Source organism: Coloeus monedula (genome assembly GCF_965178545.1).
Source record: "Coloeus monedula genome assembly, chromosome: 15".
In the NCBI taxonomy this organism is placed as follows: domain Eukaryota; kingdom Metazoa; phylum Chordata; class Aves; order Passeriformes; family Corvidae; genus Coloeus; species Coloeus monedula.
In genome coordinates, this window is record NC_138795.1 from 496,984 (window position 1) to 523,815 (window position 26,832).

The 26,832-nt window shown below is 44.1% G+C and overlaps 1 protein-coding gene across 1 annotated transcript; it reads left to right on the forward strand.

Moving 5' to 3' along the window:
- The first annotated feature begins 24 nt into the window (after positions 1-24).
- Positions 25-25,982, forward strand: LARS1 (leucyl-tRNA synthetase 1). Its single transcript, XM_082291520.1, has 32 exons — positions 25-219; positions 1,127-1,245; positions 3,162-3,249; positions 3,878-3,958; positions 4,399-4,539; positions 4,958-5,119; positions 5,786-5,898; positions 6,295-6,358; positions 6,893-6,960; positions 7,323-7,548; positions 8,630-8,717; positions 8,806-8,882; positions 9,532-9,585; positions 10,276-10,416; positions 11,142-11,219; positions 12,133-12,218; positions 12,309-12,374; positions 12,468-12,550; positions 13,161-13,299; positions 15,319-15,531; positions 16,393-16,450; positions 17,179-17,242; positions 17,845-18,028; positions 18,240-18,330; positions 19,176-19,316; positions 19,868-20,008; positions 20,090-20,200; positions 21,045-21,155; positions 23,172-23,276; positions 24,407-24,502; positions 24,874-25,006; positions 25,685-25,982. The coding sequence occupies exons 1-32, from the start codon at positions 214-216 to the stop codon at positions 25,888-25,890; spliced, it is 3,534 nt and encodes a 1,177-aa protein (XP_082147646.1). The 5' UTR covers positions 25-213; the 3' UTR covers positions 25,891-25,982.
- The last annotated feature ends 850 nt before the right edge of the window (positions 25,983-26,832 follow it).

Here is a 26,832-nt window from a genome sequence, read left to right on the forward strand (position 1 = left end):
GACGGGCACCCCGCGCTCATTTCCCTCTCCCCAGCCGGGACAAGCGGTCGCAGTGGTCTCTCCGTTCGCTCTCCCTCCCGTGCTCCTTCTCTCCCCTCCCTTCACGCTAAAAACGGCCCGGTCTCCCCCCGCCCGCCGCCTTGGTGCGGCCTCGGCTCCCCGCCCAGTCCCGCTGTTGGTACGGCCCGCGCGGACCCCGGCAGGCGCGGCAATATGGCGGTGAGTTAAAGAGCAGCGCTGGGGGCTTTGGCGTCCGTCGGGAGCTCTTGGCGTTCCTTGGGCTTCCTCACCGTCTCATCAGGGTCACTCTTCGGCGCCGCGGCCTTCGGGAAAAGGATCCCATAGGGGCGTGCGTGGGGGCTCTGTCCGGCGGCTGCGGCCCCAGGTGTAAACGTTTTAGGAGTGTCTTGATGGAAAAGTGGAAAACTAGTGTTTTGATGGAAAGAAGCTAAATCCTCAACCTTTATGAGTGCAGAATCTGTAATGCTCATGTCCTTTAGCAATTCTCGTGTGTTATATGGTGAAAGAATAAGATCCTTTAATACGTGCCATATGTTACGTGATAAAAGAATGAGGGGAAGGGCTACTGAATACGGATTCAATTAAAATCGCTTGGAATGCTTTACCTGAAGAACTCCGTGAACTACAATTAGTTATTACCAGACCCTCTTCCTGGCATAGGGAGTGCTGTTCCCGCTTTATGTATGTCAAGAGGAAGAAGCATTGCATGGGTTTATGGAGAGTCTGGAATTGAACCAGAATTCTCTGGGTGTTTTCACTTATGATTCATATCCTCTTCTACCTCCCCAATTCAGATCTCTCTGAGTTTGTTCTTTATTGGCAAGATGGTCAGTGTGTGTCTGTCTTAGCTACTGTAGAGTCCTTTGCCTTGGAAAACGTTGTTAACGCTTTCCTTACAGATCTTAGATCCAGTTTCAGAAGGCTGGATCTCAGGATACAGGTTTACGGAGTCATCACTGCTGCTCTGCTGTGAGGTGTTGCTGCCGTGTTCTGGAGCAGTGCTTGCCCATACCCAAAGGAGTTCAGGAGTGGTCTGTGACAGGTTACAGTTCTGTTATTTCTTAACCTGTTCAGCCAGGCTTCTCTTCCTTTTGCTGTTGAACAGGAGCGTAAAGGAACAGCGAAAGTGGATTTCTTGAAGAAGATTGAAAGAGAGATCCAGCAGAAGTGGGACCATGATCGAGTGTTTGAGATCAATGCTGCAGACAGGAGGGACCAGAGGAGGTATTGTTGTATTTGGTTTTTTTACTGCTTGAAATGTCTTTTCATTCAAAATCTGCTGGGGGGGAAAAATGGCCCCTTTGTAAAGAGCAGTGTTCATGGCTCAGCTGGAGAGACCTGCTCACATGTTGTTGACATTTCTGTAGCTGATGGCATAAAGCCACCGAGTATGTGTGTGGCTGAGTTCCAGCGGGATGGAGAGAAGCTTTTTAACTCTTTTGCAGTGTCAGTACTCTCTGTGGCTTTAAAACCAGGCTCTCTTTGGTGACTTGTACTCTTTGACATGGAGGAAATTCCTCAGTGTGATGCCTGAGCCCTCACCACTCCGGGGGTTTCACTTTGAGGGAGGGCGTGTCCTGCTCTGCTTCACAGAGCAAAACAGTGTTATGCAAAATCCCAGCTCCTGCTGTGGACCAGCCTCTTGTACTTTTGTAGGAATGGGGGAAGGCCAGGTGTGTGTGACCGTAATTGTTCCTCAGATGAGGGGCTGTGGTTTCTTTTCTCACGTGAGCCGTATTGCACAGGTTTGTCCCACCACCTGGTTGGTTGTGGTGTTTCCTAGAGCACTCTGCATTCTGTCTGGCTGGGTTCGATTAACGTTTTGCTTTGATAATGGCTTTCTGCTCTGGTGGTACAATGTTCCTGAGTTGCTATCTGTTGGTTGTAGAAGGTGTTTATCTCCTGGGTTACATTTCCTCCCATCTGGTTGGTTGCATGATTGCTCTCAGCTGTCTGAAATTGGCTCTAAAGGAGCGGGCAGGTGTGGCTGGGCTTTGGGCTCTGTGCTCCCAGGTGACACAGGAGCACTGCTGCAGGGCTGGGCAGCTGTCCTGGCTGAGGGCTCTGCCAGCCCTGGCCCGGGGGGATTTCCTGGGGGAGGTCCCAGGGAGTTCTGGCTGTGAGGGCAGGGGATGAGCCACCTTGGTCAGCGCTGGCTCCAGCCCGAGAGGGGAGGGAGCAGAGCTGCAGGGAGGAAGAGCCTGTCACAGGTGCAGGGTGCTCTGTGCTGTTGGGAAGACCATATGACTCGTGGTTTTATTTCTGCCCCAGAGTAATCCTGAGAAACTTGTTCATCCTCTGGGAATGCATAGCATGCTTGGAAGCAAGTTCCTTTGCGATCAGTGGGATCCATGCTCGTTGCAGGTGTGGAGAGGCTGCCTGGGGGAACAGCATTAATCCTGTGGGAAGGTCTCTGACTGGAAAAGCAGTGACCTCGGCAGTATGAGGTTAATATTTGGTGTGTGGGAAAGTTGGACTAAACCAAGATGATAACTGAAGTGGTGTAGCAGGTGGCAGGTTCTTAAATTGTAGATTTTGCAAGCAAAGAAATGACTTGGCCTTTATTCCTGCATGTTAATGGATTGAGGGAGTGTGTGAAGGGAAGAGACAAGGCATGAAGTAGAGTGCAAAGGTAGAGGTAGAAATTCACGGTGTCCTAAATGTAAATACTTTCTTAGCTGCTTTGAGAGCTCAGGTTCCAACAACATAATACATCTTTGAAACACCCTGCAACAATATATCCCTGGGAATGGAGTGGTTGCTTACAGTGTGCCCTTAAAATCTGAACTCACACAATGGGAGATTAAATAAATGACTTTAAGCCTTTGCTGTAATTAATTTACAGAAGCAGGATTAGAATTTTTTACCTTTGGGAACGTGCTATATCTATTTCAACATTTCTGTGTGATGTCAGTCCTCTGTGGGTTTTTTCTTTCATGTTTATTTTTTTAAGATGGTAAAGCCTGTTAATGTATCAGCTCTTTAAAATCAAAGACTTGTGGTACTGGTAAAGAAAATATTTTAATGTCACTGTGGGCTGATAATAGCTGAACATACCAGTTACCTGCTTTGCTCGTGTATTGTCTGATGGTCACTTAAAAAGCTAATTATGTGCTTTAATTCTTTGACTTTCTTCTCAGCAAAGGAAAGTACTTTGTTACCTTTCCTTACCCCTACATGAATGGCCGCCTGCACCTGGGACACACATTTTCCTTATCTAAATGTGAGGTAAAAATTCTCCTTTGCTGATATCTTTAAACAATACTCTAGAACAAATGCTGATTTTGTAGTTCAGTTTTGAGCTTACAGGATGCCATGTCAATTCCTTTATAGCTTTAGTAATGGCTTATTAAACTTTCCTTTTTTCCCATATTTTCAGTAGGAATATTGCTGGCTGAAGGGAAATGCCATTCATGTCTTTTTTAATTTGATGAGATGGGGCTGCGGGTGTTTCCCATGTTCATTCTTTGAAATGAGATTTTTAGGAGATGCTGCTAAATGGCTCAAACTTCACAAGAGTCCCTTCTGTTTGTGCTTGCTGTGCTCTGTGACCTGTATGGGAGCAGGTGTTGGGCACTAGTGGGTAGGATTCCACAACCTCGCTCTTTTTGCACCCGTTGGTCTCTGGTCAGAGCCAGCCTGGAAGCTGGGCACGCCAATGCCTGTGCAGCCACAGGGGCAGGCCTGGCAACCAGCTCTGGTTTCACCTTCCTGCTGTGAGTTCCTCCCCAGCTGTGTGCCTGTACTGTCTGTCAGTAGTTGTGTGTTAGAGAAGGAATCACACCAGTGTTTGAGCAGCTGCTGGCTCAGCCTGGTGCCATTCCTGTGTCAGCTGTTCCATTTTCCCTGTCTGTAGTTTGCAGTGGGGTACCAGAGGCTGAAGGGGAGGAGCTGCTTGTTTCCCTTTGGGCTGCACTGCACGGGGATGCCCATCAAGGTGAGAGTTTTGCAGTTGCTGGGGGTTGTTTCCGGTGGGGTTTTTATCCCAAAGGCTGCTTGGAGCCTTGCTTACTGTCTGTCCCCAATGCCACCTTAGTTAATTTAAAAATTCACCAGGACAGTGTGATTTGGAACCTGAATTTGTAATAAACATGTATTGTGCTTGAATTATAACATTACTTTCTAGAAGATAAAGGGCTGGAAAACTAAATTTTACCTGTTGTATGTTTTCCTTTGTAAGAAAATCCTCACAATAATCCTCTTCCTGCCCTGGAAGGTGTTCTGGAAGTGGCAGGATCTCCTAGATGTTAATGCAAGGTCCAGAGAAAGTTTAAAGCACTTAAAGCATGGAATGCAAAATGTTACCAGTAAAACCCACTCCTTGGCTGTGATTGCAGCCGGTACCTTGGCTGACACACTCCCAATAACTCTGTTCAGGCTTGTGCAGATAAGCTGAAAAGAGAAATGGAATTGTATGGTTGCCCACCGGAATTTCCTGATGAGGAGGAGGAAGAGGAAGAAAATTCTGGTAAAAAAGAGGAAGAAATTATCATCAAAGACAAAGCAAAAGGCAAAAAGGTAAAGTTTAAACCAAGCCTTCCTGTGTGCAAAGGTTTTTGGTACAAGTGTAGTGCAGGGCTCTCCACCTTTCTGTGGTGCCAACACCCGTGGGTTTGAGCAGGCCCCGAGAACAGGCCGTTCCTTGCTGGGTTGGTGTTGCAGAGCCTCTGCAGCTGTGTTGGACACTGGCGTGGAACAGCTGGGAAGAGGAGGGTTAGGGAATGTACAGTGAATACAAGGTATGGTAGAATGGAAACTCTGTGAATACCAGGTGTAGAATGGAAACGAATCCTTTATCCTCACTGTTAGAGAGAGGATGTGAGAATATTTGTGTTAACTTGTGTATCTCGAATCAGAAACCATAACATTAACAGAGGCAAATGCTCTTGTGAGCACAAGACTCTGGGCTTCTTCCTGATCCCAATTGTTCTTTCAGAGCAAGGCTGCTGCCAAGACTGGCTCTTCCAAATACCAGTGGGGGATCATGAAGTCTTTGGGTCTGTCTGATGAAGAAGTAGTCAGTTTTTCTGAAGCTGAGCATTGGCTGGATTATTTCCCTCCCCTTGCTGTCCAGGATCTGAAGAGCATGGGATTGAAGGTGACTCTGGGAGATTCTAACCTTGGTTCCACAGGCAGCCATACCTGTATTGTTACTGTGTTGGTGAATGTGCTGCTTCTCCTTGAGATTTTCTGTGTAATACCAGCATAGTTCCAGAAATGTTTCTGATATTTGGGGAATTAGTAATTTAACCTTTTAATGGTCTTGGGTGGTAATTAAGTGCTTTCTTATATGAGCTTGTACCCTGTGCAGTGGTCACAACTGGAAATGAGTCCAATAAAGGCATTATGACCTATGCTTCCCATGTGAGATAACTTGTCTGTAGTCAGTATTGACAGCAGTTCTATTTAATATCACATCATTATTCTTCCTATAAGTACTTGTCCTGCTGACAACAGATTTTTGAAAATGAAGAGGTAAAGATGAAACAAGGCAGTGCTGAAATTCAGCTTGAATGGTTGGTCAAAACTACTACAAAACCTCTAAAGTTCTCACTCAGTGGAGGGACTCGAGTCTTTGACATCTCTGCTCTGGGAGAGCAGGCACAGATGTGTGTTAAAGCTTACACCCTTTGTGGGATACATACTTGCATTGTCCTTTTTGAGAGAAAGCTCTTCTTATTTTTAAAATAATAATTATGGTATTATGAGATTCTTTTAATTTCTTGATTGTGCTTGCTTACTGGAGCCTCTTGCCCATTTTCAGGTGGACTGGAGGCGTTCCTTCATTACAACAAATGTCAATCCCTATTATGATTCCTTTGTACGATGGCAATTCCTTACACTAAAGGAAAGAAATAAGATTAAGTTTGGCAAACGGTAAGCTGCCACTCAGCTCTTGAGTTTTTGGGGGTGTGGGTAAGCTCAGCTGTACCAAAGACAGAGCCCTGTGATACTTCTCTAGAGCGTGCTTTTAACTCAGATGAAACCAGAATCTTTCATTGCTGGCACTCTGCCTGACGCAGTGAAGTGTAGTTGTTGTGCCAACAAAGCATGTGAGATTTGTCTTCCGGGTTTAGTTTTTCCATGGGCACCAACTCAAAGCAACAAAGGGCCAATTCTGAAAGCTCTGAGCATTGGCACTGATGGAAACAGATCCACACAAAATTTAAAAATACCATTAAGAGGTCTTTTCTTCCCAGAGAGCTATATTTTTTTTCTTCTTGCTCTATACATTATTTTATTCACTGCTAAATGAAATACACCTTTTTCTAGATACACAATTTATTCTCCTAAAGATGGACAGCCTTGCATGGATCATGACAGGCAAACAGGAGAGGTAATATTTTTACTTGGCACTTTCATGCATTGCTTATGATCTTACAATTTACTTTACATTCAGTATTTATCTTGAAGCAAAACATAGTTTGTATGTGCAGAGTCACTGTCTCTCAGTTGTCAGTGCATGTGAAAATTGAATGAACTCCTCTCTTCAGCAGATTTGTCTGGAACTATGGATAGTATTTTCCATCGTAGCTGGTTTCTGTGATTGTTTGGCAATCTGTGCCAGCAGCATCACTCCATTGTGTTGTTACCTGTTGAAACTAAATAAACAAGTTGTTGTTAACTTAGATGTTGCTGAGACAGTGTCTGTGACAACTAAGTTTTTTGCTGTAGGAATACAGTATAACCTCTCTGCAGTCTGCATTTCAGTGAGCAGCCTTTCATATGAATGGAAATAGGATTTGCTCTGAGGAAAGCATGATTACCTTAAATCGTGTTTGGATTAGGTTCCTGCAGAATAGGATTTATTTTCTTTCCTGCTCAAGTAAATTTCATTTATTGATTGTTGCCTTGTTTGTGGGAATTGTAGGGTGTTGGGCCTCAAGAATACACACTGATAAAAATGAAGGTGTTGGATCCTTACCCTGCAAAATTGAGGTAGGTCTTGACTTTTTAGTGGCAGGTAGGCTCTGTTTCCTGGCCAGAACTGACCATTGAATTAAACAGTCTGTTTTGCCTAATGCAGAATTTAATTTCACCTGATTATTTCCATCACTTCAAAGACCTGGTCAGAATCTTGAGCTGCTCTATTCACTGTGTCTGCGTGGAACTCAAGTTGGAATTTAAAAAAACAAAAAAAACCCCAAAACCGGAAAGAAAATGGAAAACCCAGAAAGAATTAATGACCCACTTTTGTCTCAGGAAACGTTACTCGAAAGTTGATGTTGGTTTAAAAGCCTGTTCTGTGTGATCTGGAATGATTTTATTTTGGTAACTTACCCAGTATTTTTCCCCTTCAGTGGCTTGAGAGGAAAAAACATCTTCCTGGTGGCTGCCACGCTCAGGCCAGAGACCATGTTTGGCCAGACCAACTGCTGGCTGCGCCCGGACATGAAGTACATCGGCTTTGAGACTGGCAATGGGGACATTTTCATCTGCACCCAGCGTGCTGCCAGAAACATGTCCTACCAGGGCTTCACCAAAGACAACGGGGTCGTGCCTGTGGTCAAGGAGCTGATGGGAGAGGTGAGCATCCTACAGTGTGCTGGTCAGGCTTAGCTGGTCCTCTGGAGCTTACGCTTAGAGAGGTGATGGTGGAATTCAAATTGTAAAGAAAATACAGGAGCTATTACAGAAATTTTGGAGTGACTAAAATGTTAGTGACTAAAAACGCAAGCAGCAGGCAGCCTCCTTGGCAGCCAAGCCACAGCTGCTGCTGGGGGAATAACCTGGTGCACTTACCTGGGGACAGATGCATTCCTGTTGCTTCAGCGTGATTTGGTGAAGGGATAGTGCTAAGTAATGCTTTTCTGCTTGCTGGGAAGAGTGAATGGAAAGGGAGAGGAAAAAGTAATAGCCAGAAAGCGTTATGTGGAACAGGCTTTTGTTGGTACTGACACTTCCAGTACATCTATGTGAATTAAGCTGTCTTAACTGAGTAGTTGAATGTTAGTGGTGTTGGGATTTGCTGTCCTTAACTTGTGTGCTTTGTGCAAGTGTCATCAGTGGTGTTTATTTATCCTGATGCCAGGCATCTTCAGCTCTTTGCATCCCTGGATTTCCATTCACTACAACTTGTCACCATCTTTCTTGATCTTGCTTTGAAGTACAAAATACAGGGTTTTTTCCTTTGTTGGTAGACACGATGTGAATTCAAGCAAATTAGTGAGGTAGAAGACAGCTGCCACATCTAGACTGCCTCCTGCCAGTGTGTGAATACCTTGACAATATGCTTTCTATTATTTGTTTAACGTTGCTTTTGACACTGGCTTCCTAAGTCATTCCTGCCTCAATGCTGTTGTGCTTCAGATACTTGAAAGCAAACTGTCCTTCTGCTTCCCACGTTTTCCCAATTCTACATGCTAGTAGTTTAAGTTTCTTTGAATTTGGTTTTTTGGCTTCTCTACCAATCAATAATCTATATACAGTGTCAAATAGTACCACATGGTTTCATATGTACTTCCTCCTTGTCCATCTGTATATAAAATGTATTTAATTTGTTTGTAATGTGTAAGGAAAATGTACAGAAAGTTTGAAGAATATCAGCTTGCTCTACTAGGCTGAAACCCCCTGAATTTCCTCTCTGCTGTTCCTTTGTCCTGCTCAGGAGATTCTCGGTGCTGCACTTTCGGCCCCGCTCACCACCTACAAGGTCATATACGCCCTGCCCATGCTCACCATCAAGGAGGATAAAGGTAACTGCAGCAGAGCCTGTTGGATGGGCACTGGCATTCAGCATGTGGGGACTAATCCTTTCATCTGTTTATCTTTTCCTTTGCCAAGGAACTGGAGTGGTGACAAGTGTTCCCTCTGACTCGCCAGATGACTTTGCAGCCCTGAGAGACTTGAAAAAGAAGCAGGTCAGTCTGTTAACTGAATTGTTTCTGTTTCCTTTCCATAGTGAAGATGGTCAAAAGTAAATATCCAGTGGGTAAAATGAAACTCACTTTAATTGGCGTTTTGCCACCTCTAACTTGAAATCAAAGTAGTTAAAAATAAATTAAGTTTAAACCAACTGGGCTAGGACAGGTGTTTGGTTTTTTTCAGACTTCGGGTCTGAGTTTTAGATGAGAATCATGTAACTTGTGCTGCATGTTAAGGTAGAGAAGAGCACCGGTGAAACAGAAGTGACTTCCTGTTGTGGAAATGACTTCCAGAAATGAGATTAAGATTCTCTATAAATTTCAAATGAGACTGAAAGTGGTTGTTAGTAATTGCAAGAGTACATCAGCGTCTGAACAGCTGTCCCTGGCTACTGAACTTTTGTCCATTCATTTCAGGGTAGAGCAATATCAGTTTTTCCCCTTTTAAAAAATGTAGACCATTATGGCAAAGAATCATCTGGAACTGAGATGGGGATTGAGGTGTCAGAAATGGTGAGAAGGCAGGGAAGTGGCTTTGTCTGATTTATAATAAAACATTATGTACAAAAAAGACACTATGAATGGACAAGAACCTTTAAATCTAAGAGATTTCTATATATTGCTTTTTTTTGTTCCAACTTTCAAGGCTTTGAGGGTGAAGTATGGCATCAGAGATGAAATGGTCCTGCCATTTGAGCCGGTGAGTGCACTCGGATGTGTCCATCTATAGCACATAGGATGTTGTGTTCACTGATGAGAAACAAACCAGGAGCTGTGCCTACCTCTTCCAGAGTTTCTATTTAAAGTCCTCTTCAGTTGAAAGAGCTGAAAATCTTGAGTAAAATTTTCATGTTTTCCTGTAGTTACAACATTTGCTCTGTTAATGGTTGCAACCAAGATTTGTTATTCTATGCTGTACTTCAGAGAGAAAGGAAAGTATCAATTTTTATGGGAATTATTGTTTTGGAAAATGGAATGCATCATTATACTGATAACCTGTTGGTTGGTTAAAACTTAGCGCCCTAATGGTGAGATTAGGAGTGTATCTGTTCTGTGCAAAGAGCTGAAGTCCCTCCCTGCTAGGGCAGCCTCGTGGCTGAGGCAGTTTCCATTAGAAAATGCAGGTTACAGGTGAAGCCATCCCAGTACCCTGCAGTAGCGTTGGTTCCACACGCCAGCTCCCGTGGTGGGACAGCTCGGTGTGGTGTCGTGTCACGGGATACACCTGGGCAGCTCAGAGTCACCCTGCGAACTGCTGGGAGCTTCTGGCTGATGAGTGGAGTTGCACCCGTGTGTTGTAAGCCCTGTGTGACTTGTGCTGGATGCTGTGAGTGTACAGAGCGAGCAGTGCGGTGCAGGAGGGGTTTGACAGCCCTTTGTTGATTCTCAGGTGCCCATCATTGAAATCCCAGGCTATGGCAGCCTTTGTGCTCCATTTGTCTGTGACGAGCTCAAAATCCAGAGCCAGAATGACAGAGAGAAGCTTGCAGAGGCCAAGGAGAGAGTGTACCTGAAAGGATTCTATGAGGGAGTAAGTAGTAAAAGATTTTGGTAAGTGGTTTCTTGGTGAGTTTAATTAGGAGGAAAAAAAAGGCAGATAAAGAATAAAAAAAAAAAAAAACCAACCTCAAGAAAGAGGGACACTATCCTTTTTTCCCAAAGCACTTTTCATTTAGACTCTTCCTGCGGTAAGGTTCTGCAGTTGGGGGGATGATGTAGAATTGGAGAAAGTTTCCACTCATACATTCCTGTGTTCTCTGAACATTAGAACCTGATTTCTGAACAAGTGATCACCTTCTGGGGAGCTGATCCATTTTGTTGCAAGTATAGATAGGGAAACTGATTTGAAATGAGCAAGCTGGTGGTGTTTGCAGGGTTTTTTGGTTTGTTTTTTTGGGTTGGGTTTTGTTTTGTTTGTTTGGTGTGTGGGTTGTTTTTTTTGTTATTGTTTTGTTTTGTTTTTTTCTCCTGTCTTTACCTCAGTATCTCACTATGTGTATTTCTCAGCTGATATTTTGCAACAGTTTTTATTTCTGACTCTTTGCACTGTCATCTCTGTGGATGCTGACATATGTACAAACTGTTTTTGGGTAAAGAGATTACAATTAATGAAAAAAACCAACACCTGTACTCTTATTTTTTGCATGTCAAAGATGGCAGCACCTGCTACTTCCTTATATTGATTTGAGCACCTATGGCACCTATTTCTTGCTAAATTTTGGAAAAAAAAAATCTCATGTGACCCATCTTTTACAGGTGATGTTGGTGGATGAATTCAAAGGACAAAAAGTTCAAGATGTCAAGAAACGTATTCAGAAGCTGATGTTGGATAAGGTATGTGACAGTGTGCACACAGCTGCTTCTGCATTGTCCATTTTGGCCTTTTCACAGGACTGAGTCACCAGAGAAACCCCTGGTGTGGTTTTGCAGCCCTCAGGGTGCCTTGGGTTGCTGCAGAACACTGCAGAGAGAGGGACCTGGTGTTCTTGGGCTGAGTGGTCTGAGTAGCTTAATTAGAGTTCTCTTATTCCCTGCCTTACTCTATCACCCGCCCTAGGACATGTTCTGGTGGTCCAATTTATTTTTTAATATAGCTGGGAAGATACTGGAAGTGTAGGACCTGAACTGTCAAGTCTCTTTCAAGCCAGTGAAGGGGATGTGTGATGTGCAAATGCCCCATTGCTGGGCTCATCCTTCAGAGAAGGGAGAGCAGTAAATGAACAGTGGTTGTGGCATCCCTCTGATGAAACTCCCTAAAGAGGATTGGGAGTGGGAGAGGCTTCAGGCATTTAGTCATTATTCCCTTGTTGTTGTGGCATAGTTATGTCCAGATCATAATGTAACCCATTACCCTGCATCAGCACGCATGGCGTGTGCAAGTGGATTTGAAGCTCAACATCTCATTTTCCTTTGCCTTTCCCTCTCCCTCTGTCCCCTAGGGTTTTGGAGCTGTTTCAATCAGTGGGGCATAGCCAGCAGGAAATATTTTGTGCTTACATGCTCCTTTTCCTCATGCATTCTCTACAAAGTGCTGTGAGTTGGTACCTCAGAGAAGCACACAGACAAGCCTTATGTCATTTTATGTGGAGGAATACTGAGGCACAGAGCCTGGGCAGTGCTGAGAGCCGTGCAATAAATGCTGTAAACCAGACTAGAATGGAGGGGATGCTTTTTAGTAAGTTGCCAGGGTTTTCTAAACTTTGCTAAGTACTTAAATCTCAGCTTTCATTGCCCTTTCAACTCTTAGGGTGAAGCCATGATTTATATGGAGCCTGAGAAACAAGTTATCTCGAGATCTGCTGATGAGTGTGTTGTGGCCCTTTGTGACCAGTGGTAAGTGAAATAAAGCTGTAGTTACAAAGTTGCTCCAATTGTACCCTATTTCTCAACTGCTTTATTACAATAAACCTTTCCTGACTGCAGGTACTTAGATTATGGTGAAGTGAGCTGGAAGAAACAGGCATCAGAGTGCTTGAAACATCTGGAGACGTGAGTTATGAGCATGGCTGTAAAGGAGAGTGACTTTGCTGCTGGTGGTGGGGTCTGGGAGGACCGAAAGCAGTAAGAGCTTCTTTCTTACAGGTTCTGTGAAGAGACTAGGAGAAATTTTGAAGCTACCTTAGGTTGGCTACAAGAGCACGCATGCTCCAGGACGTATGGCTTAGGTGGGCAAAACACTCCTTTCTCGGTTGGTGCTTCATAAGGATGGTACTCCTTGTTTCATTTGGAAGCCTTAAGTGCTATGTAACATCCCCAGTGGGATAGGGAAGTGTCCAACTTGTATCGTGGCCCAGCATCCCAGAGGAGGCGTGCTTTGTTGGAGATGCATGGGGCTGGTAATATTTGCATTACCACGGGTAGTCTGTGCAGTATCTCGGTAGCTTTTTACCTGGGCCATTGATTTGGAAGGGACCTCAGAAGAGGGAACTAATACCACTTCTTGGGTTTTCTCCTTGAATTCTGACTAGCCTCCATCTTGTGTAGCCTGACATGGGACAGCTGCTAGAAGTGCACTGTAACCCACAGCAGATGTTCTTGAGCTGAGCTATGTCAGGATACTGATTCAAAATCAGCAACTGTTTGTGCTTGAGTAAAATTTTCAAGTGCATAATTTAATTTTTAAATATTTTTAAAAGCATAAGCATGACTACTAATGTATATATGTATGTTTATATGCTCCACTGAAAATCATAAACTTCTGATGTGTGCCTGGGAGTCGTGTGTGTGGGTAGGGGTGGTGCTATGGTACCTGACAGCTGCCTTCCCCCTGGCCAGGGAGCCGCTTACCTTGGGATGAGCAGTGGCTGATAGAGTCTCTCTCCGACTCCACTATCTACATGGCCTATTACACCGTGGCTCACCTGCTGCAGGGAGGGAACCTGAGGGGCCAAGGAGAATCTCCTCTGGGCATCAGGTAAGGAGAATAAACCATTAAGTTCTCTTGATTAATTGGGTGTGCTTATCTCTTTAATTGCTCTGCAGAAAGACTTGCCAAGGAGGCTGAGTCTTTGCTTTTGTGTGTAAAAAGCCTTATTATTAAACTTAACCTGCCATGAGCTGAGTTAGAACAGGTCTGCAGAGGGGAAATAAGGGAAGAGAGAACAGTGTGATAGGCAGTGAGAGTGGAGAAATGCCTCTGAAAGCATCTCTGAAAGAGCTGTGTGGAGAGTAAATCACCTTTTTCAATACTTGTTTGACTTGCCTTGAAATGGTCCTTGGCAGGTTGTTGGCTGATTGGTTTCAGTGGTTGCTGAGGTGTCTGCTTGCTGAGACTGCTGTGCACCATAATGAATTGTAGGCTCCAGTGTACAGAGGGAACAGGATTTAGCTCTTGGTTTTTGTCACTGTCACTCTCCTGGAAGCTTAGAACCATCTTTTACCCGCAACTTGTCTGTGGAAGTCTTCAGAGCAAGAGGGAGGAGGCATGTGACCTCTTGGTTGGAGTGGCTTTTGAACTGTGGTGATAAGGATCAGAGAGATGACAGAAGTACAGCTCAGTCTGGAGTTGGAAAAAACACTTCAGATTGTGCCTTGAATCATCTGCTCTAATTCTGTGTGGTTTATGAACTGATTTCTGGAGTAGTTCACATATTGGAATGGAAACTTTTCTTACCTGATGCTTTTAACTAATCTGAAAACCATTTCCAAAGTAAAGATTCGGATTCTTACAGACAGAAATAGCTCTGAGAGACTGGGCAAGGCAGTCACTTGGGCTCAAACCTCTCTAATTACAGAGAAGCTACATATGAGCTAGTCATGTCTGGAAACAAGCTTTGAAGTGAGCATCCTGGGCCCTGAATTACAGATTCAGTGTAATTAAGCATGTACAATTAGAGTGCTCTCCTATGTGAGTAGATAACATCTAGCAGCCTTGGAAAATGCTTTTTACTGATACTTGCTCCGTGGTGTGAAGGAAAAGGGGGTTTATGGCCCATCCTGTCAGTCACCTTCAGTTACAGTGGATTTGGCACCAAACACAAGCTCAGTTGCAGCACAGGAATTTAAAGCATTGAACAAGAACTGCCAGAACCAAACCAGCAAACCTGAGCCTCATTATCTGAGGTGGTTTTCTAATGTGTACTGGAAGTACTTGGGGTCCAGAATGTTTTTCCTCTCTGCATGGCACAGGCCAAAGCCCCTTAGCAGGCGCTAACACAGAGCAGACTTTGGCTTGAAAGTATTTAATTTGGAATGCACACAGGCAGTATCTGGTGCAGTCTGTTGAAGTTCTGAGAGCCAGGAGTAAAAATCTCTGTAGAAACAAGAAGGATGTGTGTTAATGCAGCCCAGTGGCTGCAGAGTTGTGGGTCTCAGTTGCATCTCATCAGTATTTTCCTTCAAAATTGTGGATCCTACCTCTGGTAGTTGGTAAGATGTGTCTTGCAGTCAATGTTAATTTTAAATGTTCATTCCATTTGAAGTGGGAAAAGACCACAAATATTTTCCATGTAGGAGGCAACCTTGAACTGTACAGCAGTTCTCTCCTGTCCTACTGCTCTTTGATTTCTGGGAACCCAGAAGGAATGGCTCCATGAGACATAGCAGTGAGGGGCTCTCAGCATTCACTTAAGGTCACAGGTGGTGCTGAGGGTTGGGTGGTGACACTTGGAAAAGAAATGATCGGGTTTCCAGGACATTCAAGATTACGCTTTAATTATTAATTGCTTTTTCTTTATGGGAGTCTTCATGCTTTACTGGGAAAGCTGAAAGGACAGTTTAAGCAGGGCATGGCTTGAGCAGTTCTGAATTTGTTTCTGATGTTCGATTCACTCACCTGAGCTCAGGCAAAGGCCCTGGGCACTCTGTCCATGTTTGCGGATCACGTGGACTGTGCTGTAAGAATGGATCAACAGGTTTAAGCTGCCTTGTAGAAAATGCTGTGGAGTGTGAGGAGCTTTTACTGACTTGGCAATGTGGGTCTGATTCTGTGCAGGGCACATCAAATGAGCAAAGAGGTTTGGGATTACATCTTCTTCAAGACAGCTCCATTCCCCAAAACTGAGATTCCAAAAGAAAAGTTGGATAAACTGAAGGAGGAGTTTGAATTTTGGTATCCTGTGGATCTCAGAGTTTCTGGCAAAGACCTTGTTCCAAATCACCTGTCGTACTACCTCTACAATCATGTGGCCATGTGGTCAGAACAAAGGTAAGTTGGGATGTGATGCAGGTGTGCAGGAGGTAAAGCTGGAGAGTTTGCAGTTCTGTCACGTTTGTTAATGGCCTTTGGACTGTACCACATTTAGAGTTGTGTTGAAAATGTATTCTTTCATATTGCAGCTTTGATACAGTTGTCTGTAATAGAAGTGATTGAAATGGAAGTGGTTTTTACCATTATTTCCCCTGGTTTTTCTGCAATATCTCCTCCTATGGATTTCCCAATGTTGAGTTGTATTCCTGCACTGGAATTTATGTGACTTTATTACAGAGTCGTTTTAATTCCTTCTCAAGGATGGTTAAAAGAGCCATATATGCTCCTATGGACTGTGCAGGACTGGTTGAGACTCTTTGCCCATTGCATGATGCTTTTAGGGTGAAGATACAGTTTGCATTCCCTTGAACTTTGGTTTAGGGGCTGTATAAAACTGTATATAGGAAAAGTGGGTTTCTGCTGTATAGTGAAGATGATTGTGGGCAATTTAATACCTCCTTCCTTCATGGGTAGAGATGTGGACCCAGCACTATTGTGTGCTCTTGGGTAGTGCCAATCACTGGCCTTTAAATTAAAAATATCTGAATAGAGGAAGGTGAAGTAAATGAACTGTAATTGCAGGTGCACTGCTCCCTGCCTTGCATTTCAGCAGTGATAATCCTTAGCCTTTATACTGTAGTTCTTTATATCTTCAGAAACACTCCTTAATATATGTAAGACAACCCTTAGGTATTTTTTTTTTTGAAGATTCCACTTAAGGTGTTCGTCTCAAAGTGGAACATAAAGTGTTTGTTCCTTTTTTTAAAAAGAGAAAATGTATTTACTTGGCCAAAAGCTTTGTATCTTGTCTTCAAACAGAGAAAAATGGCCAGTAGCTGTGAGAGCCAATGGACATCTGCTTCTCAATTCCGAAAAGGTACGGTGAGGTTTTGTGTGACATGGCTTTTGTGTTGTCAAAATAGGCATTTCCTAGCCAGACTAGAAACTTCTTGGGATTTAAGTAGTGGAAATAGTGACATTTCTTCATTAGTGCCCTCCGGTTTTTCATTCGCTAAAGACCTGCCTTGCCTGTGATTCTGTGTAGCACTTTCTGTTAAGTCAGCTTTTGTGTGGTCTCACCAATTTAGTGAAGAGTTCAGTGCATTTCTGTTAAGTTTTAGGGTAATACAGAATGTTTATTTATTTAACTAAAGTTTAGCTTTTTAGAGGATTGGAGTAGATGCAGTGAGAGGAAAACGTTTGTGCCAATTACTTGCTAATATGTGCAAGTTCTGACACCGAATTGAATTAAAAGTGCCTGAACCCAGGAATTAGGCCTTGGAGACTGTTTGATATGAATCAAAAAAACCCCAAAACAAACCCTACTGGAGTTCTTCTTGAAAAATCAATACGGGGTGGGCTGAAACTGCCAGTTTTGAAGTAGTATTTAAGTTTAATTAAGGGAATTTCTGGGTTTGTATTTTGGTGCTGAGTGCATGCAGAGTTGAGTCTGCTTTTGCTGTAAGACCTCATTCAGATTTACCAAAGTGCTTTTTGCTGTGATTCATGAGAAAATGGTTTGCCCAAACCCTTGCTGGGTCTGTCTTGCTTATCCACCAACACAAGGGATGTGTGAGAAAACAAACACTCTTATCTTTCTTTCAGATGTCTAAATCGACAGGCAACTTCCTTACCCTCACTCAAGCTGTTGACAAGTTTTCTGCAGATGGTGAGTGCATTCTGACCTGCATCTGATTGTCAATTATGCCAAAATGACTAAAATGAGTGTTTTGCTCTCAAAGGAGTTTATTGGAGTATTGAATGGCAATAAATCTGCCACTTACCACCTGTTCTTGTTGAAAAGCTGAACCCCACTTGGAAGATTGGGATGTGTGTTAGCACACCTTGTTCAGCCAGGAGCTGCTTCTGGGGCTGAGCCCTCCGGGAGCAGCCTGTTTGATTTTTCTGTGCTCACTGGAGAGATCAGAACACAGGACATGCTGCTGGTGTGCATGGGGTGTGTACATGTTTGTGCCCTGTGTTATCCATGTGTGCCGTGCTCCTTCTTCCATGCTCCTGTGTTTTGGGCAGTGACGTGCTGGTCTCCTGGTTCTGGTGTCTGTCTGGTCCCTTCCCAAGGAGGGCAGTGTTCCTCTCCTGGGGAAAGTGCTTCCTTTGAGGCATCTCTGGCTGGCCAGGCAGTTTGTTACCTGGCCTTGCATTTGCTAACTCCAGCTGAAGTGAGCTGTCAGGGTGCAGGAGGCACAGCACTCCATGGGTATCAGCCAGCTCATGGCATCCAGCCTTGGCAGCTGATCCCATTTCCTTCAGGCATGCGTTTGGCCTTGGCTGATGCTGGAGACACTGTTGAAGATGCCAACTTTGTGGAAGCCATGGCAGATGCTGGTATTCTTCGTCTCTACACGTGGGTGGAGTGGGTGAAGGAGATGATTGCAAACAGAGACAGCCTGAGGAGCGGCCCAGCCAGCACCTTCAATGACAGAGTCTTTGCCAGGTACAAAGGTTAATAATATGGTTTGGGCCACGTTTTTCCTTGCAAGAAGGAATCCTGTAGTTATTTTTTTCTACAAGTAATGAATTCCATAAAACAGCGCACATTCCAGCATAGGTTATGGGGTTTGGCTGCACTGGTGAGTTTTACAGTGTTGCCATTACATGGGGCACACTATGCAGTATTGATGCTGTCACTTCCCTTTCCTCCCCAGTGAGATGAATGCAGGGATAATGAAGACAGACCAAAATTACGAGAAGATGATGTTTAAGGAAGCTCTGAAAACTGGTTTCTTTGAGTTTCAGGTAGGAGCTGTAAGAAAGTGTGACACCTGGTATTTGTTACTTTGTGGATTTCTTTTGATCTTTCTGTCTCTGATCCTTAATTATACAGCTGAATTGGAATCAGAATTGTGTCAAGAAACAAGAGTACTTCAAGGGAATAAATGTGGAATTGTAGAGGTCTGTCTGTGTCAGTTTACAAAGGTCCTGAGGAAAACAAATGCAATTCTGCAAATAGTCCTGATATCTAATATGAGCAAGAAGCTGCTTGAAAAAAGACAAAGATACTATTAAAAAGAGTGTTGCCTTTCTTTACATCTTTTGTGATAAAGGACTCTTCATAAGAAAACAAGCTAATACATCAACGAAATTGTTTGGAAGCGTAGTGCTTTTTGATATCCTCCGTAAACCATGTCTCCAGAGTGTCTGCAGAGCCATGCTGCTCTATTTAATGAATTACAGATGCTTCTTCATGTGGCTGCTTTGAGATACTCAGGAGTAGGGTTAAATAGGCTGAATTATGTGTAATGATAGATCATATTCATTGCCTTTTTCTTCGTCCTTATTAATATCTGTATGTAAGTTACTTGGGATGACAGCACCTGATACATAGCCGTGGATGTTTTTGTCTTTTATGTTTGTGCCAACAAACAATTTTTTTAAGTACCACATAAATGCAAAAATCCAACGGCCAGCTGGCAGAGTCACATGTGGGTGCTTCAGGAAACTGCGGTTCTCAGAGCTCAGTAATGGATTATTACAAGCTGCTCACGTTCTGCAGGCGTGTTAGAGCCCACAGGTGTGTGTGTGTTTGACTCTGGGTGTTGCTCCCTGGCAGCTGAGTGCTGATGGCTGTGTTGTTGTTCCAGGCAGCAAAAGACAAGTACCGGGAGCTGGCGATCGAGGGCATGCACAGGGAGCTGGTGTTCCAGTTCATTGAGGTGCAGACTCTGCTGCTGGCGCCCATCTGCCCCCACCTGTGTGAGCACATCTGGTCCCTGCTGGGGAAGGTACTGATGTTTCAGCTCTGTCATTGATTCAGAGCTGAGCTTTTATGGATTTCAGTAACACCCAAGTCAGGCTTGCAAATATTATTCATGTACAAGTAGAAGAAATGTGTCAGAATCCAAGGAGTCATACTGGCTCATTGTCCCTGGGACAGTGACTGCAGGGAGCTGGCCTGTTGCTGTGATGATATGTGCAACATTACTACCAGTCACTATCATTGTCTGCTTGCAAAGAGGTGATCTAAAATTAAGTGAAACAATGCAATAGTCTTACCCTTCTGCATAAAGCTTAGTTTTGATTTTTTTAAGCCCCGTGCTTGTAGATGGTGTTCCATAGCCATATGGTAGCTGTGACTGTATGTACAGTCCTGAACACACTTGTGAAGAAGTGCTTGTTGGCTGTGTGCCCACTCCTTTACACCCTAGTTATGGGTGTGTGCTCACTGGGGTCCAAACTGGCTAAACTCTATTTTCCCATCAAGCTATAACTGTTGGAAAACCCACCAGCTAATGTGTGTTCACCTCAGTGCATTTGTGTCTTCCTCTGCCCAAAGCCTGACTCCATCATGAGGGCCTCGTGGCCAGCAGCAGGGCCCATGGATGAGGTGTTGATTCGCTCCTCTCAGTACCTGATGGAAGCAGCTCACGACCTCCGGCTCCGCCTCAAGAGCTACATGGCGCCTGTGAAAGGAAAGGTGAGGGTCGTCTGTTTGTGTGCATGTGTGATAATTCTGTATTGCCTAGGGACTCCTTCCTAATTGTTTTTATTTCCTCAGAAAAGTGCTAAAGAGCCTTCCCAGAAGCCTTCTCACTGTACCATCTATGTGGCCAAGAACTACCCGCCCTGGCAGCACACCACCCTGTCCATCCTGCGCAAGCACTTCCAGGTGCTCGTCCCTTCCTCTGCCCTCCAGCTGCTTGCCTGCTTTTTGTGGCTCATTTTCCATCTGTAGAAGGTTTATAAGCTGTAACTTGTTACCAAATTATTTCAATAGATTACTTTTCTTTATGCTTTTACAACTATCCAGTAAGTTTTTATGCTTAATGAAAATGTCCCAAGGACTGTCATTGATTTGACAGTTGCATTTCATTGGTTTTGACAATCTGAGTAAAAGCATGCCTGTGCTCTGTTGTTTCTTTCATTTGTGAGTGGTTAGCTTTTAAATATTCTTCTTTCTAAGTATATTTTTGAGGAAACATGGTTGACTGACAGAGTACTGCTGCCTTACTCTGCAAGTGGGCTGAGAAGCTTTGTTCTAGTCCTTGAGTAAGTGTATACCACTCAGTTACAAGAAATAGCTTGAAATGGAATAAATCAGTCATGAGAAGAAATATGTTAAGAAAGCAGAAGGATCTGTGCTTCTGACACGGGGAACTGCTGAGAGTGGCTTTTGGGATCCTGATGAACCCTCCTCAGCTTGAACACACCAGGGCTGTAGCTGATAGATCAGGGAGTCCTGACTATTCCAGCTTGTGGCAATGAGATAAACCAATAGTCCTCATGTGGAATTTGTTCTTGGGGGTATTCACCTTCAGGCATTGTATAGGCTTTTCTCTGTATCAGTGTTAAATGCTGTTTGGGCTTCAAAAGAATGAGAAAACTGTCTGGGGAGTCAATGATGCTGACAAACCTTGCTGGTATTTATGGGAAAGCAGGAAAGGTATATGATATTGAAAGGCAAGATTTTTCATGATAGCTGTTCCCTTTAATGATTGTTCATCCCTGTTTAGGCCAGTGGAGGTCAACTGCCAGATAATAAAGTAATTGCCAGTGAGCTGAACACCTTGCCAGAGCTAAAGAAGTATATGAAGAAGGTGATGCCTTTTGTTGCCATGGTTAAGGTAGGTGTCAGAGGGACAGTTCTGGTACAGGAAAGGCTTTTGTGAATGCAGTGTCTCCCCCTTGCCCTTTGCTCATTTGGCATCTTTATGGGTTTGTTTATAAACAGCTTCAACATCTCTAGAAGAAATACATAATAAAAATGTCTCTCTGTGAATTAGCCCAGCTGCATTCTGGATCTGGTTGAGGCTTGGTGCTTTCTGTGTTTTGTGGGTGATTTAATCTGTACTTCAAACACACCTGGATTCCTCTATATTTGAAATGTATCCTATTTGACTTCTCCAGTTTTTCATGCTGAAATGAGTGAAGTGTTGCTTTGGAGACAAAAAAATTGGAAGTTAAAAGTAAGGCCAGAGTTAATTGATTGCAGTATGTTTAAGGGAGGAAAAAACAGACTGTTCTGAGCCTTGAATGGAATTATAAATTTTATCTGTAATTCTTATGTTTATGAATATTCTGATAGTCCATTGTTTTCCCTGAGTTGTGCGAGCCTATTCAAATCTTGGTTTCCATTTCTTTAAAGAAACTTTTTTGTGCTTGCTGTTGCAGATGAAAATTCAATACAGCAACTAGGGAGAGCTAAGAAGCGAAGAATTAATAAATTTTTTTTTTTAAATTGGGGGTGGGGGGTCACAGTGTGCGATTTAAAACCTTTTTGATGACTTTTCATGATCTGTAGAAGTTGAGAGGGATTAGTAATGGAAAAAATCTTAGTGAGTGGAAAAAAAAATTACTTTTTTCTCCTTAAGCTTTAGCTTGATTTTTGAAATACATGTATTAATGTCTTCTATTTGTAAGCTTTGTCGTGTTTTCTAAGTGGAGGTGCTCTTTGCTGTCTCTGTGGGGTTGTTCTGATTGTTCCTTTTCATGGAAGCTTGGAAGCCTTCAGAGGAGCAGAGAGCACAGAGCAGTTCTGGAGCTTCCTGCCTAAGTTTGTAAGAACAGGAGGGATGTGTTAGATCCTCTGATCCCAGCTGGGAAAGGTCAGACAAGCTCTCAGTCCTTAGAGTTAGGGCTGAAACACTGCTGTGTTTTGGTGTCTTTAGTCTGGCAGCAGTGAGTGATCCTGGGGCACGTGGGGAGGGAGCTGAGGCTCACCTCAAATCCATCCTTTTACTTCCAAAGAGCAGTAACCAATTTCCCGTAGAGACATGGAAACGCCTGAGCTCGGACTCCCCTGATCAGTGTCGTTCTTTAAACCAATTATTCATCAATTCCAGGGTACAAGGAGCATTTCTGCTTGTGCTTCCCACTCATCAGAGGAGGGCTGAAATGTAGGAGAGCCTCTGTGATTTACAAAGGGAAGCATTTCCATGTTAAAAGGGAATCTTTCACATTAAACTGACGAGGAAACCAGGAAACCACAACCATGCTGAGGCTGACAAAGCAGAGCTTCAAAGGAGACAGCTGGCTCAGCATGTGAGCCAGGCAGGGACAGATTAAACTCCAAAGAGGAAGTTCTGTTTTAGTTAAAAAAAAAAAAAAAATCGTGTGGTTTTTATACTGCCTTTAATACTGTCTCTTGTGACTGTTGCTGCTGGCTTTCTGGACTTAATTAAGTTACTTTAATGTTAACGTACAAAGTGTTTGTTATTTCCCTGCAGAGAACTCGCTGTGAGCATGTCCAGGTGTTGTGGGCTTGTCCTTTATTTTAAACTGGGTCATCAGCCTGAGTTTCCTGCTGTGAAATACCACTGAAACGCTGACTGATTTTGTGAATTCTCAACCTGCACATTAAGTAGGGATTTAAATAACTGTGAATGTCAAACACCTTTTCTATTCTATATTAAAACTGTGTTCTAATTGCTTTTACTCCTCCCATCAGTGTCACCAACTCCCTGTAGAAGAAGCCCTGTTACAAGAAAATTATTGCTCTGATGTTAATGTTGTGCCAGCAGAGAGCTCTCGGATTTACAAGCCTATTCTTTTCATGACTAATGTGGATAGTTTGCCATTTTGAAGCATCATTTTACTTGCAGCCTTTAGAGGGTTTTAATACTTTTCCCCCCCCCGTACAGGAAAACTTGGAGAAAAGTGGTTCTCGTGTTCTTGATCTTGAACTGGAGTTTGATGAGCGTGCAGTGCTCATGGAGAACATTGTCTACTTGACAAATTCCCTGGAGGTTGGTACAGACTTGGCACCTGTTTCTTGGCATTTATTGGGATAGCTGGAGCAGCAGCCTTCCCTAAGGCTCTAAGCCTCTTTACATTAACTTCTGGGTGTGCATTGCTCAAGTAACAATTTCTTATCAACTTTGTTTCCGTTTGTCAAATAGATGCATATAAATCTGTTCAGTGTTGGCACGAGATACAGGGGTGGGTATGCACTCCAACCATGGTCCCAGAAAACAGGGCTGGTTTTCACTGCAGTGCTGGATGTATCTGTGACAGTGATGTCCACTGACACTTCGGAAGAGACACTTTTCTCTGAGCTGGTCTGTATCTTAGGTTTCCAGCTGAAGAAATGAGAAGGAGCTGCTTCAAGGCATTACTAGCAGGAACAGTCAGTCACTGGGCACCTACACTGGCATGTTGACTGCAGCAGGCTGTCTTCCCTCTGCAAGGAGCAGACTCTGGGCAGGGCTTTTCACGCTGTGCTGTGTAAAAGGCATCCAGTCTGGTAGCAGTTATGCTGCTCTATATGATGAGCAGAATTTAGTTTAATAGGCAGCATGGTAATCAGGGGACAGCTCAGGCACGTGGTATTAAAAAACCTAAAACAAACAAAAAACCCCAACACCAAAAGTCAAAAAAAGAAAAGCAGTTGTTTTTTAAGAATTAGAAACTCTGTATATTGCAGAGCTGGATGTAACCTGTACAGTATGAAACAAGAGTGACTTCATTGGGCTTGTCCCATGTCAGAGCAAAGCCAAGAGTGAGCAGCAGCTTTTATTTTAAACTGTCTGTAAATCTTCAAAGCCCATTGACGTGGGGGAGGGAGCAGTGTATCCTTGGAACAGGGATACACTGCTCGGAGCAGCCGGAGAGGCTGGGGGCTCTGGGGATCCCTGTCCTTGGAGGCTGGCTAGGGGGGTCTTGTGCACCTCACATAGGGAGTAGATGACCCTTAGAGGTCCCTTCCAAACAAGATTGTGTGGGTTCAGGTGTGCTTTTGTTGCCTTAAGTCAGTGCAGGTTTGCTTTCCCCTTTCCTACATGAACAGCTGTTTGATGGGGCCGTAACCTCTGCTGTTCCCTCTAAAGCCATTACACTCCTGCTTATTCCCTCCTCCCCCATTTTTTCTCTTTGACAGCTGGATCACATTGAAGTGAAGTTTGCTTCTGAAGCAGAAGATAAAATCAAAGAAGACTGCTGTCCTGGAAAACCATTTTCTATATTCAGAACTGAGGTAAAATCAGAAATTCAGATATTGGAAGTCAGAAAACTTAATTTGAAACTTTTAGAAAAACCCAGACAAAAGTAAATTTAAAAACTTTGATCAGACATGAATGTTCATCATGTATGAATATTTCTAATTCTTTTAAAAGTAAAAATGTAACTGATCTCCCAAAATATCTCCTAAACTCTTGTTACACTCTGGGCTGCATTTTAGGCTTGGGGCAGTGCTGGCATCCAGCATTATGGCCAGGCAGGTTCTAATGGGATTTTATCCCTCCAGAAGATTTATTGACAGCAGATGTTTATTTGATTTAGTTTCCTGTTTCCCCTGAGGAATCCCAAGCACAGGTTCTCCTCTAAGGTCTGTATTGTTTCTCACAGCCTGGCGTGTCCGTGTTTCTGGTCAACCCTCAGCCCTCCAATGGCCACTTCTCCACAAAAATGGACATCAGGCAAGGGGACAACAGGGAGACTGTGATCAGGCGCCTGATGAAGATGGACAGAGGGATTAAAGGTAACCACTAGTCCAGTGTCCAGCTGTGCCACCTGCTGGGGGGGCACACAGGGTGTGACAGAGGACGTGGGACGTGCCCTGTGTGTGCAGTGATGTGAGTTACTGCCAGCTCCTGGGCGGTGGAGGTTTGGGAATGGCTGAAAACAAGGGAGATGGAACAGGGACTCTTCCCTGTCTTCCCAGAAGGTGTCAGTGTGCTCTTGGGCACAGGGCTGGAAGGCTGTACTTGCAGGAAGGTGTTGCTGAAGGTCCCAGGCTCCTTGGTCTGCTTAGCAATCTTATTGATCTGCTTTTTAATAAGGAATGTATTGAAATCAACTCTCGCCTTCCTCTTCCTTCCAGTCTCTGCAGTTCATTCCTCAGAAAATGAAGAATAACTGTTCAGTTACTCAGACCTGTCCTGAGCCAGATAAAGCAAATTCAATGCTTAGAATGTGGTATTAGGAGCTGGTGTTTCTGTGTGGTTTATCCCCGTTTCTGTTGGTAACTCACTGTGTGACCACTGAAGGACAGTGTTGTATTGGTGTAAACCTTAACACGACAGTTATTCCCATGAGAATGTGTTTCCTTGGAGCAGATGTGGAAGTTCCAAGGGTTCAGCATTGCTGTGGTTAACTCTGTTGATGCTGTGGCCTGTGCACAGCTGCTGTGTCCTCACCAGCTGCTCTCTCTCTGCAGATCTCTCTAAAGTGAAGCTGATGAGGTTTGATGATCCCGTGCTTGGGCCCCGCCGTGTTCCAGTCCTTGGCAAAGAGGAAGCAGGGAAAACTCCTATCCTGGAGCAAGCCATCTTCCACATCGACCTGGCCCAGAGGCACGTCTGTGTCACTGAGAATGGCCTGACAAGGGACATTGGGGACACAATTGTTTACCTGGTTCATTGAACGGGTGTGTACCTGGCAGTGAGAAGGTTCATGGAGGGACTTTGAAGTATCTGTATTAAACAAAGGGGAGAATTTGTTCTATTAAAAAAAAAAAAAAAGCCACCCCAACCAACCTGAGTTCTCATGGGTGTTGCCCCTGCTCTTTTAAACAGGGGTTTAATAAAATTATTTTCCTCTGGTGCTTTGGCTTCTCTTGAAAAGAAACAGGTACCCTGGAAATTCTCCACTATTTATTCTTTCCTGGGTACTGCCTCAAGATGGGACTTCTTTTCACTCCTGGCCTCAAGTAGGGAGCAGAGTGAGAAGCCCCATCCTTGGCTGACACTGCAAGTAATCTGATAGATAAAATAATTGTTCTATATAAAAGTCAAACAGCTGGGAGAGAGGAATGCTCGCTGTTGCATATCACCCTGTGACATGTCTCTCTGCAAAGAGCCTTGGGGAGGAATTTCTTGCTCTGGAATTCAGTCCAGATCAGTTTATTAATCCCTGTAGACTTTGCAGGCAGAAGAGAGAATTCTTGTGTGACACCAGTGGAGCATCCACAACCTGTGTTTTGTTTAAAGCAGCAGCAGTTCCTCCTCAGAGAACCTTGTTGAGTCAGAGGGAGGGTGTGACCTGGGGGAATTATTTCCCACTGCAGTGGGGAGCAGCAGCAGCATCATCATGAGCAGGGGCTGCTGGGCTGGGGAGATCTGTGGGGAGGGGGCTTTGGAAGGGTCTGTTTCTGTGGTTGTGGATCTCTGTACAGATCAGCTCCTGCACTGTCAGGGGCAGAGCTGGACTTTGGCTCCATCTGATTAGTGTGATTGAGCTGGGGGCCTCCTCAGCCTCCCCCTTTCCCCTATTCCTGTGTGCTCCCCCCAGTGCCCCCATCCTGTCCCATGGTCAGTGCTCAGACCTGCTGGGGCTCAGGAGCCCAGGGAGGGACATCCCCAGCAC